The following is a 17467-nucleotide window of genomic DNA, read 5'->3' as shown; positions in this document are numbered from 1 at the left end:
TCCAAGAAATAATATATGCAAATGGGGTGTAATTAGCGCCGACAGCGTTCGACGTAAGTTTTGAAAGGAGCGACGCGGAATGGGAGAAGTAAGATCGTTAACGGAGCGCCACGCAATAATATCGAAATAAAGTTATTCCGTGTTTACGTAACATCGGAATAGCGAGCGCGGTCGCGTTTCGCGTGGCAGAATTCATCTTCGTCACCGAACGAAACGTCCTCGGTCCTTGCGTGTTTCCCTTGCCCGCGGTATCAAATGTTCGTCGTTATCGGTTGCATTCTATCGTTTGCAATCGATAAGGCCCTTTACGCGATGATAGAACGTCGGAGGCATTTGTACCGTACGCGTGCACCGTTTAAAATGTTCTCTCGTTTCCAGCGGTATCTCCCTGTGGCTAAAACCGACGGGACGCGCCGAGCAAAAAGGCTCGCGAATTCGGGAAATTTGATTTTCACTTGGTTGGAAACGCGATCGAAAAAAACTACCATCCTCGGAGCAAAGTCGCGTCCCTGTGCCAACGTAGATGGAAACAATTTTTTATCCGGATTCTAAATTTCGCGTATCGAACAAGGAATTCGCGAAACGTTGAATAAAAGTTACCGTTCGATCGAACGAACGTCGCGTTTTATTGGAATAAAATTGTTCCCGCTTCCGCGTACCAGAATCGAACGTCGAAACTAATTTTACGTTTAAGGTGTATACGCGCACCGCAAAAATATGAAATCCCTGCCAAATGGAACGGCGGATTCGCGATTTTGACTCCGAGCCAAAGTATTCGCGACCCGGTCGCGTTCGAGTAACTTGTAAACTTTTATTTACCGGCTTATCCGTTAGACGCAGTCCTCGCTCGAATTCGTTACCGTGTTGACACGCGTGCGAGTTCGTCTTATAATCCGAGTTCTTGTAACGTTTAAACTTCCGTATCGATACGCGCGTTTCTCGCGAGTTTCCTCGAAGGAGACAAAACCGAGATCGGTCGACTCGGATTTTCGTTCGGTCGGTAACTATTGGAAATGGGTGGAATTGATAACGGTCTTTTATTTTATCTTGAACGTTTACTTTATTCGACCGGTTGGAAGGACGTGTTGACCGTTTAGAGAACGAACGAGAACTGACTAAAAGCTCAGGCCTACGCGATAGAGAAATTCTAACATCCGCTTAAAAAAAAGAAAATTCTGCCTGCGCTCCGTTTATTGCCCCGGCCTTCGACGACAAACAGTCAAGGGTCCTCAGACCTGGTGGTGCCAGTCTGATACTTTAACAGACAGAAAAGGCAGTGTGCCTTTCAACGCTAGATTCTTGTTTGCTTAACGCAAATGTATATGTATATAATTCAACGGTAACTAATGAAAGATAGTTTATCGAGAATTTTTTCTAGAATGTTCGGCATCTCTGCCGTTGACAGGCGGAGGTGTTAGGGTTTCGGAATTTCCCGGTTATCGCCTACAGGCGAATATTCGATGGTTTCCGCGGCACCCTCGACGTCCACGCTCGTTTCCGGTCAGCCGATGCGAGTACATTAGGGGGAAATTACTCGACAATTCGATTTCGACGTTTTCCTCGTTCCCGTCTCTTTGTTTCGCACGGAGCCGCATTCGCGTCGCTCCGGACGGTATCTCCACGTTCGGATGAATCCGTTGATACCTCGAGGATCGCGAAATGTCCCTAGCGAGCCGTGCCGCCTACGCGCCAATTATAATTGTCTAATGTTTACCTGCGCATCTGTGTGTTCGCGTGCGCGGTACGTCGTGTAATATTCGGCTGGAATTTTGGACCGCTGAAACGCGCTATTACGGGCGGCCCGTGGTGAATCAAATTTGCATTTCGACAGAGATTAATTTATCGCGGATCGTTAATTCCCGTTATATTTACCGAGCGGCGTGCGAGCATTCGCAAATCCGCTTCGGATTACACTCGCTGCGAATTAATTACCGTTCCCGCGCGACGCACGCACTTGCCCGAACCTCGACCGCGGTTTAGAGAGATCTCCTTTTCTCGCGGAAAATCTCTGCTTTTCCCAAAAACAGCTTTTCACAAAATTCGCACCGTTTTTTTCGCTGACGCACAGTTCGAGACGCGCAACATTTGCCACGTTTATTTACTAAACAAACGGGACGTAAGCACATTGCGCTCGTGTTACATACAAGCAATAATTGGTTTGTACAAAGGCGAGGTAGAGCCAAAGACTGCTCTTCAACCTAACCTCAAAGTTATTATATAAACACAAACGAGTACAAACAATTATGGTAAAAGAAGCAAGGTAACGTAAGGAAACGGATCGAGTACAATGAAAATGTAGGAAGGAGAAGTTAAACAAAGCGTTGACGTATAAAGAGCTGGTGGCACGTTCATAAGCGGACAAAGATAGGAGAAAATATAGTAAATTTAATTTTCTATATTTATCGAGCGTAGAGTAAACGCTTGTCTATCATTTATTTGTTAATCCGTAACGTGTCAATTCCGTATCCGTACCGTATCAATAACGTCACGGAGCGGTGTCGGACGTGTGCGAATCATGCCCATTGAAAAACAACAGAAGAATATTTCAAATCACTGACACTGATGGAACATTACGGAACTGAACGGATACGGAACTGACACGTTACGGATACGTGCAAATAGACCTTTATTCGGAGTATTTATCCGGACGAAAAGTTAAAGAAAATATGCGCGTTAGCGAACCAGGTTAGAAAATGTTCGCATTACGACGAAATATCCGTCGAATTTGCGCAGCGCTTGCCCTCGAAAAGATTATTCTTTGCAATATATTCAGTTCGTTCCGGCGGACGGAAATGGGGAAAATCACGGTCGGGGAGAAGTACCAATCGGATACGACATTGGTACCCGTAGGAAGCGATCCTTCCCGGACGCGAGAAATCGCATAAAATTTCCGTTTCATTTGATTTTTCCGAGGCGCTGGATTCGCGTATCGTCGTAGATCCCTACGGAGAAGCAGAAGAGGCTGGCGACGAAATTGAACGAGAAACGGGTTTCGCAAAAGGGAAACCCTTTTGATTTCATTCGTCGCGTCTGTCTCGTACGCGATTCGAAATATTTTTTCATCCATCGGCATAGTCGATAGACTATTCGTTAACCGACCGTCCGTCAAATTTCCACGTTGTTATCTTCCCTGAACCACAGCCCCTTTTTCATCGAAGCTTCCGCACTTTTTCCTACCTCGAGTCGTTTTTCACATTTTGCTCCCCCTTTCTCGCCCTTTGTCAACTTTTTTCCTTCCTCCGTTATCACCTGTCACCGATCGCCCGTCTTCCGTCATATTTCTCTCTGACCGAGGATCACACCCGCGGCGCGCGCTACATCACGGAGATTCCAAATAACGCGCCCGGAATTCGGCGTTTGATCTTGCGAGGGAAACTCGCAAACTTTGGCGAAACTTTGCAGCTAGGTGGAGCGGCTGAGAATAAGGAATGCGTGTTTCTTTTAGCGGTGTCGACTCGAGTTTAAGCGACGATGAAACTGCCCTCGAAAACTTCGACCTGCGATCATCGCTCTCTTCTCGAAAAAGTCTTTCGCGTTTCGTTCCGCACAGACGAGATCTCTTAGCGCGTAAATCGGAAATTTATATACCGGGTTCGGGACGACGCGACCGGGCGTGTTTCGATAATATAAAGCGCGCACGACGCGACGGACAGATCGAATCGTGTTGGATCCGAGACGCAGGGAGAATCGAGAGTCGTTCGCAGATGAGAACGGACGTATAAATTGAGGGGATGGTTACCGCGCACTCGGCTCTAGGAGTCTATCGATATGCACGATGTACACCGGCAGCGAGAGTGAGGTCGAGAACGTGGATGAGGTCGAACTAAAATGACGTGCCTTTGAGCATGGAAATATCGCGAATCCCAGGATATCGGGGTAGAATTTGTGCGTAAGAAAATGCAATTTGAGACGTGCGCGGACGGTAAGGAAAATCGCACGATACGCGTACAAATGACAAATGGAAAGTAAAACTTGTACGGGAGTAACTTGTACCGCGAATGAACCGCGCGATTAGCTCGGGTACGAGAGGTAGTCGAATCGATTTTCGCGCGTCGCTGTTTCAGCGACCGAGAGTTCCCTGCGCGAACAAAGCGCACACGAATCGTTTAGGAATTTGTCTCGTTGGAATAACGGCCTAAAATTCAAGAAGACACCGCGAACCAGATTACGAGCCAATTTTCTCTCAAAGACTTTAGCGACTCCCGTAGAAGGCGAAATTGCACAGACGCGTTTCGCTTCTGTGCGACGAAAGCCAAGACCACGAATGAAAGATTGTAACGAGTTCCCAGCAGAGTTCTTAATTATATTTCGCTTGGAATTTCCATGGAATCTTAAAAGCATCGCTATTGTTTAACAACGGGACGCGCGACGACTGTCGAATACTTCGTCGCTTCCGTTCTTCGCGCTTTTTACTCGTTTCTGGAGAATCGTATAGGAATTTCGGAGGACTCTAAAAATCGAAATTTATTTGAACGTTATAAGACACGGGTAAAGGTGCGGATAGATTAAAGGATTAAAGAAAGCAGCCATTGATGAGGTTCGGAAGAATTCGCGGTAGCCGCATTAACTCAAATTGCAGTAGTCGCATAATCGAATGAAGGGAAGCGCGCAGGGTGCTCGGAATGTGCATTCTCGGCTATTCTACGACCTTTTCCGTTCGGAATCCCATTACCTTCTTCTGACGGAACAAAAAAATCCCTCGTCGACGAACTTTCCCACTTGGTATCCGTTCGTCAGTCGGTTCATCGGTTATTGACTCCGAGTTCGGGGCGTTCCTTGATCCCCGTGGAACATTTACATCGTTCAAACAATGATCGTTTCTTTCGAACGTTGCGTTCGCGTTCTTGCGCCTCGAAACTTTTCGAACGAGTACAAAGGCTAAGAAAAGCATACAGGATGTCCCAAAAATGTTGGAGGTCCTTGAAAGAGGTGGTTCGGGAGGTGATTTGAAACAACTTTTTCCTTAGCGAAAATGTTGTCCGAGGGTTATCGAAGGAGATATTAACCCTTTGCACTCGAGACTCTCAGTCACCATTAGGTTTCACGCAGTAAATCTATCAGCAATAATGTTTCTTTGGATTTAATTTCTTTGGAGCTCGAAGTGTCAATAAAACGATTGTCGGTGAGGTAAAGGTGACTTTATTCTCGAATCTAAATAGCTTAGAATTCATGGCAATAGAATGCTAAGATACATCTCGAGCTGCTGGAAGATACCAGAAAAAAAGACCTCGAGTGCAAAGAGTTAACAGAAAACCCCGACCAATCACAGCCGACTAGCGCGTAGTCTATTCTACTGCGACTGACTAGCGCGTAGCATACGCGCAGTGATTGCTCGGGGTTTTCTCTTAATATCTCCTTTAATAACTCTCGGACAATATTTTCGCTAAGGAAAAAGTTGTTTCAAATCAACTCCCGAACCACCCCTCTCAAGGTGTTACATTTTTCATACCCTGTATAGTATACTAGCTACAGTATACAGATACTGTATAGTATAGCTTGGAATAAGGATAAATGGTACCGAAAAATTGATCGTCGATGTCGCGTGCGTCGAAGGCCGTTTGAAGAAGTAGCTCCTCGTGGAGAAGGTCGCGTAATTAGGGGCAGTCGTAGAGTCGAGTTTTTCGCGAGTATAGCACAGGCTTAGACGAAACGGCTAAGAAGTTTCGCAGGCGAAACGGTGAGCATCGGAAAACCGTGGATTTACGTCGCGGTTAAATTGCAGGTACCGAAAAATATTACTCGACGGGGACTCGAGGCAGCTCACGGTGGATAGGGTTGGCTTAGCGGTGAGTTACGATAGCCGGGGACACCTTCTTTTAGCCTAGCTTAGGTAAACTTTGAAACGTGTCCGTATAGAACGTCAAAAACTGTTGCGTATGTATGAAATTTATCAGATTTCGTTTGAATCTATTTATACCATTTCGCGTAGCTCCCGAAATTTAAGCGTACGCTTCGTCCTCGTAAATCTTGCAAGCGAGAACGCTCGTTTCTTGGAATAATCGTTCACTTGTTGAACCGTAAGAACAGACGCGGAACAACTCGATTCGTTCGTTTGCCGCTAAAAACGGTCTTCCTCGAGTCGTCGAAACGTGAGATCTACGCGTAACACTTTCGCGAAATTCGTGGAAAACGGGTTAACGAGTAAATCAATTAGGGGCCGGCGATAAGTACGAGTGGATGACCGAGCCGGACGCATATTCCCGAACGAGGGGTTCGAGTGCCAACGATCCAAGTATCGTGATTCATCCATTCTACCCTTCCCTCTCGCGTATCGTCGAGAAATTGAAATTGATGCGTCGAACCTTCCCCGTGTCTCTGAAACTTTGCCCTTAAAAACGACTCCGCGAGCTCGATGGTCGCTTTATGCCTTTCTTTTTTCTCTAAAAACGAAAGTATGGAAACGTAACGGGGCAATTAATCGAGCTGCACCCGTCTTCTCCTAATCGCGAGTTTGGAAAGCCGAAAAGACAGTCCCGATCCGGCATCGAATAACACGGCCCGAAATATCGTCGACCCGTTCTACTGGAAATCTTTCCGCCTCCGCGAAGTCTCGCGAAGCGCGTCAACACGCGACGTCCTTCGGGACCGTAAGGTACACCGGTCGAGTAAAAAGTGTTTTGATAACTAACTTTAGAAATATAGCCGTCGCGGTCGCGAGCTTTCCAAGACGAACAATGTGTGCACAGGGTAGGTAAGAAAACACCTTCGCGCACTCGAGATCGGGTAAAATTAAAGGGATGTATACAGGGCGAGGCACGTAACTGGAACCACTTCCATAACTGGGTAAGTAATGGCTTTAGCGAAAATTGGTTCGAACGAATGGTATCGGTCTTTTCGCTGGCGGACGCCTAAAGGACGCGCGAAGATCGAATCCGTTTCTTTGAACGGATTTACTTGGTTTAAATACATTGATCGATCCGGCATGTCGCCCCTTGTAAAAAAAAAAAAGTATCAACCAATTTATGCAAAAAGACGGGACTTTGATAGACGTTTCAATCTAAATTATACGAAACGTTATAATCGCTGGGTTTAATTAGTTCGCTTATGTAGTTTTAGAATAACGAATTTAACGACCTCGCGACAAACAATATTGCCGCGTTATGGTCGCGATCGGGACGCGTCAAATTTTTCGTTCGCCGTACCGGGGAGAAATTTATAGTGGAATTAGTTCATACATCACCGGATAGCACCGTGACAGGATCCGTCGGTCACCACGATCGCGATTCTTTGACGTTGGAACAGATATCGTTGCTCGCTTTTCGAACGGTCCGCGTCTCCCTCGAAAAGTAGCGTTTAAAACCCTTCCACGTTCGAGGAAAGTGGATATCCCGTAAGACACGGAGAAATTCTCTTGTCTTTGCCTCGAGGAGGTCCAAAAATGAATACGCCGGAAGGAACGTGGCTGGAATTGTTGGAAGGGTCCACGCTATCTTAAGAGGATGCGGAGGATGTTCATTTAGGGCGTTACGCGGAATTTGCATGACGTCGGGAAGGAAGAGTGCGAGAAGCAGAAGTTGAGGTAGAAGCTCGTCAGCGAGGTGGCGGGGGACGGGGTTGCGTTTCGCTCCACGGCTAAGCAGATACAGTGGCCCCGATCTTAAGCTTCGTTCTTGGTATTTTCCGTTCGCGGTACATCCGAACCAATCTTCCGTTCCTCCCTTACTTTCCTTTTCGTCGGATCTTTCCCGGGATTTCCTTTTCCGCGATTCGCTGATCATCGAAACGATCGAGTTTCGCGTCAAGGCGGACCGATAAAGCATGGATACAAAATCACCTGGCGTCGATCGCGTAAGTTTTCCGTCGCGAGAGTGTTAATAAAGTCGATCGCTCGAGGAGAACGTGCAACGATTCGCTCGAGATATATTTCGATTAAGAACGCAGCTTTTTAAAATCGTTGCACGTCTTTGAATTATGACCGTAAAGAAATGAGATTTCTCGCGCGCGGATCCCGCTGCCAGCTCGTAATACGATCGTTACGTAAATATTTGCGGCGATGGTTAATTTTCTTCGACGAAAAGATGAAGGATAGAAACACGACGAAGATACCTCGCTGTAAATTTCTCGAAACAGTTCGTATCGAAAATGATGGTAGCGGGGAACGAACGGGTTCGATGGTACGGTTGATTCGCCGGGTCTTGAAATTCGATTCGTCTCGAGCGCTCGTTTCTGTCGAAGAAAAGAACCGTGAAACGAACTAGGTACGCGCGAATACGCGGAGTTGGATTAACGAGATATTGACCCGTTTAATATCTCGGTTCGTTTGTCACGGCTTACATCGCCGACTACCCCCGATACCCTCCGCTGTTCTCAGCGCGTGCGTGTTTTTCTCGAGAAAAAGAGGAAGGTTCTCCTGGCTAAGAAGAATTTCTCGAATGAGCTGGCAACGGTTACGGGAACTTTACCGTCCATTTCCGTTCGATTCCGTTCGTGGAACGAAGTACATATCGGAGCATCGGGATTCATACGGGATCCAAATGCTTTTAATCAAACGTAACTGTATCCTTTGCTTTCTTTGCTCTCTGCCAGACCGAGTCCATTCATGGGAATGGATACACAGAGGGGAGCGACAAATGTCTCCGGTGTTTATGGTCGCGTGAGCGCTAGTTGGAGGAATCGTAGGCTGTTCAGAGCCTAATAAATGAATAGTGTTCGTTTTCTCTTCCTAAAAGAGAAAGTTTCTCGTTTACAAAAACCATTGCTGCGGGTATGGGTTTCCTTGCTAGACACAAGTCAAAAGGGTACAGCTGTGTTCCATCTTGACTCGTTTAGACAAAGTATGGGACCGATAGGGTCTATGGTTACGTGACGAAATTCTTTGTTATTAACCTCGTTCGAGCAGCTGTTCATTCGAGCTGCTTCTTTCGTGCAGAACAGACGTGCCCTTCCCAGTGTTTCAAATAAAGTTATTAAAGAGAACTGTGAAAGAAAAGTTTAGCTCATTCATTCCACCGCCTGTATTTCCAATAAATAGAAAACAAAAATTTAGTTCGTCTTCCTTTATCACGGAGGAATTTGTCTTTTTACTCCAACCGAACCCTGAGAGAAATTTTATTCCGTTATGTTTGCCTTTCCGGCAAGTTCGTCGCGCTCTGAACGCTTCTTTCGCGACTATTCCAAGCAGCGGCTCGTAAGGGAGGCAGTTTCCATCGACTTCCCAAAGTTCCCGATGCACGATCGTTAACGATACGAATCGTTTCTCGTTGAACGCGATAAATCTCGCATTTGCGGAGCATGCAGTCGCTTTAAAGCTTCGGAAGCTCGCGCCCGAGCTGGCTACGTTCGATCAAAAGGTCCATTTTCGCGTTCGCGGATGAACGCGTTTCTAACGAAGAAGAATCTCCACTCGGCTTGGAGGGAACAGCATCGCGCCGTCCTGTCCTCGTGGCGACGTCTTACAAATCGCGTTGTCTCGACGGATTTAATTTACGGAAGTCCCGTGGAAAGGGCCGAGGCGATCCTCGTTCCACAGGAATTTCGTTGAAACTCGCCGCGAGTCCGCGGCGACGATATCGCGGTCTGCGCGTTTCATTCTTGGCATCAACGAAACCGACCTTCTTCTCGATGCGGTGCGCTACAAAATCAAAATTACAACTCGAGGCTTTGCATTACGATAAATATCCTGGTGAACCAAGTAGTGGTTACGAAGTAGTTTATTTGAGATCGAAGCGAAGCGATGGACGCTTCGAAAAAATTTCATTTTGCCCTCGGCAAGCTTCGAAGCCAAAGTCAAAGCCGAAGTCCACTACACTTGTTACGTTAAGTTTCTCAAGCTGCCTTATAGCGCTATATCGCATCCCAACTTTCAGTTCCCAATATACACGTTCGCAGCCATTACCTCGCTATTACTCGCGACGAAAGATTGTTCGAACGATCTTCAGATTTAGATTAGCAGCACTTGTAAAATGAAAATTATTAACGCCACCGGGTAGCCACCTTTGTACTGTGCAAGTTTGTTTCAGCAAAAATTTCGGTGAAACTTAGTTTCGAAGATATCTGAGGTGGTGACGAAGTACATATGGGAGCATTAGGATTCATACGAAACCCAAATGCTTTTAATCAAATGTAACTGTATCCTTTGCTTTCTTTGCTCTTCGCCAGACCGAGTCCATTCATGGGAATGGATACAGGGTATCCCAAAAATGTTGTGACACCTTGAAAAAGGGGTGGTTCGGGAGATGATTTGAAACAACTTTTTCCCTGCGAAAGTGTTGTCCTAGGATTATTGAAGGAGATATTAACAGAAAAGTCCGACTAATCAGAGTGCGCGTATAGTACGCGCTAGTCAGCCGCAGTAGAATAAGGTACGCGCTAGTCAGCCGCAGTAGCATACATCTACACGGTACACAGCCGCGCTCTGATTAGTCGGGGTTTTCTGTTGATATTATATCTCCTTAACTTGGCCCCGGACATTTTCGTTAAGGAAAAAGTTGTTTCAAATCACCTCCCGAACCAACCCTTTCAAAGATCTCCAACATTTTTGGGAGACCCTGTAGAGCGAGAGTCAGAGGTCACGAGGCATTAAACGTCCCTACTGAAAACGAAGAGGTTAAGTAGGAAACTCTTTGTACATATCGAGGTCAATCTTCGTCCCGACGCGATACGACCATTAAATTTATCTAGACACCGCTACGTGGACGGCGATCGTCAATTGGACATCCATAGAATGCTATAGCGACAGCCGTAACGAAAATAAACGTCACGGTCGAAACGTAGGTCACGAAAGACGCCACAGCCGCATTCCCCAAAACTTCAAATGAATATTTCCAGCCTTTCTGTTAACAATTATCGAGTGTTCCCTATTTATAACCGCGTTGCCACATTCGACAAAATTTCAAATAAATATTTCCAGCCTTCCTGTTAACAATTACCGAGTGTCTCCCGTTTTTCTAACCGCGTTGCCCTTGCCGTCTAATGCATCCTCGTCGTCGACATAATAGGTCGAAGAAAGAAACCGGGGCACAACCTCGGAGCGCTTACTCAACGCGGAAACTCGTAACAACTCGCGCGATAGAAACGAGCCCGGTTGTCGCGGTAATAAACCATTCCGCGTTAATATCGCGGGTAACGAATACAAGTGGATGACAAATTGATCCCGGGACGCCGTGGACTTTCGATCAAACGAAGCGGCGGCGGTAAACTCGCGCGCCCGAGAGACCACGGTCCGCAGCTGCGTCGAGATTTTTGCGGACGGTCCGAGATCGACTGGACGCTCGCAGCAGCTATTTTCTCGACTCGGAGTCGTCTCAGTTTTTGACAAGTGGCAGCTTCGAACGATGGATAGCGCCGCGAGGCGGTCGAAACGATACGATAAGGATAACCTCTCGCCAAAGGAGCTGCTTTTGCTCGCGATACGTTCCGCAACCATTTATCAGCGACGGACTCGTAAGATAGGGGAAGCGCGGTTAAATCACCCTCTAAGTATCCCCCGAGGGACTTCTGTCTTTGCGGATAAAGTGTTTGTTAAATGCAATTACGTAGGCTATAAATCAAAAGTTTATTCGTTAGGTTCGCGCGTTGATAACCGAGAGGAAACAAAAACCGGCCAACTTTTTCAATTAATCGAACGTTTTTGTAGGTATATTTCCTCGCGACGCGAGTCCGTTGTACTTCTCGCGAGTTTTCCTCAGCCTGTTGTTTCGTCTCGCGGTGTCTCCTCAAGGGCCCGAGCAGCGTTCGTAAACGATCGCGTAATCGCGAGAAAAACTAGCTCCGTCTACCCCTCCGTCTGCTCGTGGCTCGCGCGAGAACTGCAAATAACGCGAAAGACGTTATGGGATTTGGAAACGATAGTCTCCGAGACTCGAAATTCCATGGAAAAGCGTTGAGAACGGGAATAAAGTTTTCGTTGAATCTTTAAACTGGACTCGAGCGCATTTACAGATGGGAAATGCGGAAGCACGAGCATCCACCGAAAGAATTGCAAACGCGCTTAAAATTAATTAGCGCGCAAAAGGCCAGCGTGAAAACGCGGGAACGAAACGTGGATCGTTACGTGACTCGTCTGGCGTGGGGATGCGACGCGTTTTAAAAACGTCGCGGAAACGCGGAACGTGTTCGTGACGCGGAGGAATTAATACGCGCGTGTTCTCGAACTCTGGGGAAATAACGCGTCACGACGACGTCGCGCATATCGCGAGATCCTCGCCAATCGAGGAATCCGTCCTCGACCGATTAGGATGCACCGACATCACCGATGATCACCCCTGATCAATCTTCTCGTCGAGGCGTCGTCCCCTTATTTAGTTCGTGTTGTACATTTATAATGCTTTTGCGCAAGGAGCGATGCAAACGAGCAACAATCGTACATAGGGTAATTCGATCGCATTTTTGCGTACATCTGCTACGCGTAGGAATCACGGGTTAATCAAACGCTCGCAGGAAAGGTATCGGTCGGTTGTTCTCTAGTGGCGTCTCCGCAAGATAAAGCTCGCGACGTTCGTTCCAGTAATATAAAAATTGATCTCCTCGATAGAAGTCGAGCACAATTTGTGACTGGGAGTAAAAATAGAAGTTAAGTCGAGTTGAAGTTCCATTCAGGTATCCCTCGTTAGAAAAGTATAAAAATCGATCCAATAAGGAGAGACAGTCGGCGACAATTGCAACGAACGAGGATAATAAAAGACGCATCGCGGATAAGAATGGCCGACGACGATCGGGCGGGCATCGTAATTTATACCTAACGCGTAATTTCGTCTTAATGGAGGTAGCAAAATGAGATCGAGATCAAACTTTTACGAGTAATTGGATGTGGCGCGCGTAGCCAACCTTGGCGAGCCAACGATGCATCGAATTGCCAGCGAAAATTCTCGATTCACCCCCGTTTTAAGACGAATCGCCTAACTCGGACCCGCTTTTCGATTTTTAAACGAGGATTGCTTCGGAAGAAAATATCGAATTGCGCGATTGCGGTTAAACTGTTCGCTGTTTGATCAACTAGTCGATCGTGTTACTTTTAGTAGTTTAAAAAAAATGTTTCCGTGTAACGAATGCATGGCAGAAAATACGGAGAAACTACCCAAGGTAATTCTGGTGAAAGTTTCGTACGTCGTAATAATGTTCGTACGATTGATTTGTTGCTTTTCATGTTTGCCATAACATAAAATCACGACAAATGAAAATATTTCAAAAAGTCGGTAAAAGAATATCGCGACGCCATCTCCCAGCAAGACACCCAAGTTTGTCGTGGAATAGTTTCGGGCTTTCAGCTCTAGATGGTGCAAACCTGTATCGATTTATCGGCGTTTATATATTTCGCTTAATTTTGCAAATAAACGTAATTGTACATTGTGGCGAGTATAGAAAGCAATAAATTGATCTTAGAAACGTTAGTTTCGTTGATTGGAACTTGAAATGAATTGTTTTGTCGGTAAATCGAGTTAAATGGCGCCATCTAGCGGGAAAAGTAGGAACTATTCGAGGACAAACTTGGGCGTTTTCCCGGTGGTGCGCTGTACGGAGGTCGGAATTTTAGTTCCACCTATTCGCCGCGAGATGGCGATACCGTTTCTTGCCCCGTGAGCGCGCGTAGATCGCGGCAAACATGAATTTAATTATGTGATCGATAGAAATAATCCCTTCCAACATGGCTTTTACACCCCTAAATATCATAAAGCATCGACCTGGGAAGGAAAATCCTTGCCATAGAAACAAATGGCATCTCGTAAACGCTACAATATACACGAAACAAAAACATTTTGAGCTAGTACACGATTTTTCTTCCTCTCGCGCGTATCCGTTTAATTTTCTTGCTTGAAACGCGAATACGCGTAGCAAGAAAGGTGTAATTATCCTGTCGCGAGCCTCTCGGACGCTCCACTGTTCGATAATTAACAAAGTTTGCCCAAGTTTCTGTTATCGCGGCAGAGAAAATATCCTGTCCGGGTTGTAAGGGAATATTTAAAAGATCAAGTAGCCATATACACGCCGCGATACCTTGGCTCGCGAACAGGAATTAACTTTGTTATCGTTTGGTTGCAGGATACTCGGCTGCGGCTCTTCTCGCGATTTTCTTCTGCATACCGTTCGCTCTGAGAGTTCTTATTCACAAAGAGACGGGGCGGTGGAGCAATTGGATTCAGGCCTTTTACCATACTCATCTCGAACTGTTTCTCGGGAACGGTTGCTTGGGTATGAATTTTCTTGATCGTTTCGTGGCATCGACCTGACCAGCTGCTTGAAGTTACTTTAATTCCGTGTCGCGTGCGTCGTGTCCTTCTCGCGAGGGACCGCACCGAACCGTCGATCGCCGATTTCAATCGAACTCGGCGTACTCCCGGATACAGGTGAAAGTATCGGACGCGAACGTCGTCCGAATGGTATTCGGTGAATACTTTTCTCCCGTTTCGCGAATCCGTCGAGTTCGATTAAGGAGGTATCCTGAAATAGGAGGTCTAAAAGAAGCAGTTTTTCGTGAATTTTTTTAGGATGGAAAAAGATAATTAATTCCATCGAACTTTTTATCCTATTTTTATCCTATTTTTATCCTATACCTATATCCTATTTACATATATACATACATACATATATTTATATCCTGTTATACTTTTTATCCTATCCTGGAAGAAAAACTGTATGAAAATGAAAATTTCTTTTAGTGTTTTTGTGTCAAACCGAAATTATGACCTACATCTTTCCCGCCGATAGAAGGTTTTAATCGTGAGGTGGCCTACAAATTGTGCGTCACAGTCGACTTAATTTGAATATTTCTTGTTGAAAAAATGTCTACAGACTACTCAGATATCAATGAAAATAGAATAAAAAGTTCGATGGGATTAATTATTTCTTTCCGTCCTAAAAAAATTCACGAAAAACCGCATTTTTTGGACCTCCTAATTCAGGATACCCCGTCCAAATCAGCGGTGAACGTTTCGGCGCTGGTCCCTCGTTAGTTATCCTTTAATTACCTCTCCATGGCTTATTTCTTTCACGTGTTCCTTCGTCTTTGTTTCAGTCCGTAAGAGTTTATTAAGCCACAAGTACGTTTTAACGGTAAATGTATTACAGTTACGTACAGACATTAAATAAAACAGCTGAGCGGCCTTTTCTTTTGCGGTTGAGTGAAAAATCGATCGCCTTTATAGGGGTCGGAGTGATGATGCTGCTGGCGTTGACGGTGGAACGTTACGTTAGCGTTTGCCATCCCGGTCAACACACTCGGCCGCTCTGCGGTCCGCCTCACCTAACGGTGGTCCTCATCCCTCTGGCAACGTTTCTCGTATATCTGCCGAGTGCGTTTCGGGCGGAAGTCGCGACTTGCCTCCTCGCACCCGGTGGCTCTGTCATATATCAGAAGAGGGAGAACCAGTCGTTTCTCGACTCGTTGTTCTATCAAGTAACCACAATTATTAGCCTCGCTCCGACTCTATACTTCGCCTCTATCGCGCCCTCACTTCTGCAAAACGCTACCGATCGGAACTTTTTGCTCGCGAATTAACCGCCGATACTTCCGATCCTCACCAGACTGTTTCCACAGGTGTACAAGGTGGCCCTGGAAATAGTTTTCAAAGTGGCGCCAACGATCCTCCTGGCTGGCTTCAATCTGCGTATAATGATAGTGTACAGGAGGTCCTGCGATCGTCGCCGCCGGATGACGCTGTCCAGGACCGTCAGCACCGACGAAGACCCGAGAACCTACGCCGAGGAACGAAGGCTCGTTCTTCTTTTGAGCAGCACCAGCATCCTGTTTCTCGTTTGCGTCAGTCCGATGGTGATCCTAAACGTCACTCTCAGAGAGAGCATTCTCAGTCACTATCCTTACCAGGTAAGGAGTTCGAGGACTCCGGAGTATCTTTTCATTCTTCGACGCGTTCCATAAACGATGTACGAATATTTCCGCGTCAGGTATTTCGCGCGCTGGCCAATCTGTTGGAGGTGATCAATTACTCGATCACGTTCTACATCTACTGCCTGTTCTCGGAGGATTTCCGAAGCACCCTGCTCCGTACTCTTCAGTGGCCCTGGGGAAACAGCAGCCAAAGCGGAAGAGGTCTACCCATGAATCGTTCTCCTCTACCGAGGCCAACGACCACGACAACCACCACGCCACCGACAACCGCCCTCGCGACTCCTGGCCATTTTGCGCGCGCCAGTGTCTAGCTCGCTGTCTTTCCTTCCTGTCGAGCCGGACTACCTCGAAAGAGACTCCCTACCCTCGAAAAATCTCTCTGTAAATGTGTCCGTCGATGTAAATTCGAATTTTATGCGAATCGTTCGGTGTCCCGTGTTCTGAAACTATTTTCGTAGACTATACCCGATTTCTATCGCGATCACCATCCAGGTCACCCTCGCGATTCGTTCGAGAAAGGTTAATCGTTCGATTCCACCAGAGTTTTACGCTTCGTGTCAATCATAGAAGTATCGAGATAACTTTTAAGAACTTCTTCAGGACCCTGTAACATAAAATTAAGATTAAAACTTGGTATCCTTAACCTTTCTTTGACAAATATATAAGTAAACACACGGCAAAACAGACGAATGTGTTATTTTTCAACAAAGTTTACATCTACTCGTCTGAATTTTTAACAGGAACTACCCCGTTCGTTTCGATAGACAGTAGGCACGCTCGGATTTTACGATTTCACCTGGACACGGTTGCAATCAAGTTGCCGCTAATTCGCGTTTCGTATCGATATCGAATATATCGCGTCGATCAACGATAGAATCGGCGTCGTTGAAGCCACAGTTACCGGCACGATCGACGTTCCGCGCCCGATACTTTTATTTCCGTCGCGAACCGATTCTCTCTCGTTAGCCTTTTATCTTAACTTTGTCGCTCGTATCGGTTCGTAAGTACACGTTCTGGTAGAAGCGCGCGAAGATGTAGCAGACGATCGCGTCAAAGGGTTCCGGCACCAAGCGCCCGCGTCGGTTTTAATCGACGTGGGGAAATTCAGGTCGGCGAAGCAACCGTGAACACTTTGCCTGGTAAATTTCAGTATTTCCTCCGGACGTGTTTTAACGACCACGCGATAGCGTAACGCGATATTGGGATACGGTGCTAGACGCTACACGATCGGTAGGTAAATATTGGCGCGTTCCGCGTATCCGGCGACAACATTTGGCGAACGTACCTCGCGATATTGGGGAACGAGGCTCGTTCGACGGAAACGTTCCGTCCAGGACACCCGTTCGTTTCGCGAAATGCGACCACAGATGGCCGAAATTCTCGACTAGACGCAAATTTCGTGTAACGAATACAGGGTGGATATTTAAGGCAAAACATGAATTTTTCTCACGAGTTTCCCGAATAGATGAGATTACGACATTGAGTTTAGTCAGGGGTGGTTCGATTAGAAGCACGAACGGATAAATTATACTTGGTTTCGAGGTCGGAAATGTTTATTCGGCTTTTTCGTCTTGGAAACAAAACCAGGCCAATCCAAAAGCACCGCGAGCAAAGAGGGATCTCTCGACAACTCTTATTCGCTTTCCAAAGCTCGTAGAAGAGTCGAGGCACGGTGGATTTAGC

At 46.5% G+C, this 17467-nt stretch overlaps 1 protein-coding gene across 1 annotated transcript in view; it reads left to right on the top strand.

Annotated features, from left to right (window-relative positions):
• Positions 1-16607, top strand: part of LOC128894663 (probable G-protein coupled receptor B0563.6) — a 29628-nt gene extending 13021 nt beyond the window's left edge. The window contains exons 3-6 of the mRNA XM_054156565.1: positions 13978-14127; positions 15081-15331; positions 15473-15760; positions 15841-16607. Of these exons, the coding sequence (XP_054012540.1) occupies positions 13978-14127; positions 15081-15331; positions 15473-15760; positions 15841-16095 (944 nt within the window). The 3' untranslated portion in view covers positions 16096-16607. The remainder of the gene's footprint in view (positions 1-13977; positions 14128-15080; positions 15332-15472; positions 15761-15840) is intronic.
• Positions 16608-17467: the final 860 nt, after the last annotated feature.

This window comes from Hylaeus anthracinus, unplaced genomic scaffold (genome assembly GCF_026225885.1).
Source record: "Hylaeus anthracinus isolate JK02 unplaced genomic scaffold, UHH_iyHylAnth1.0_haploid 4, whole genome shotgun sequence".
Taxonomy (NCBI): domain Eukaryota; kingdom Metazoa; phylum Arthropoda; class Insecta; order Hymenoptera; family Colletidae; genus Hylaeus; species Hylaeus anthracinus.
Note: the sequence above shows the minus strand (reverse complement) of the source record. Positions and strands in the feature narration are given on the sequence as shown.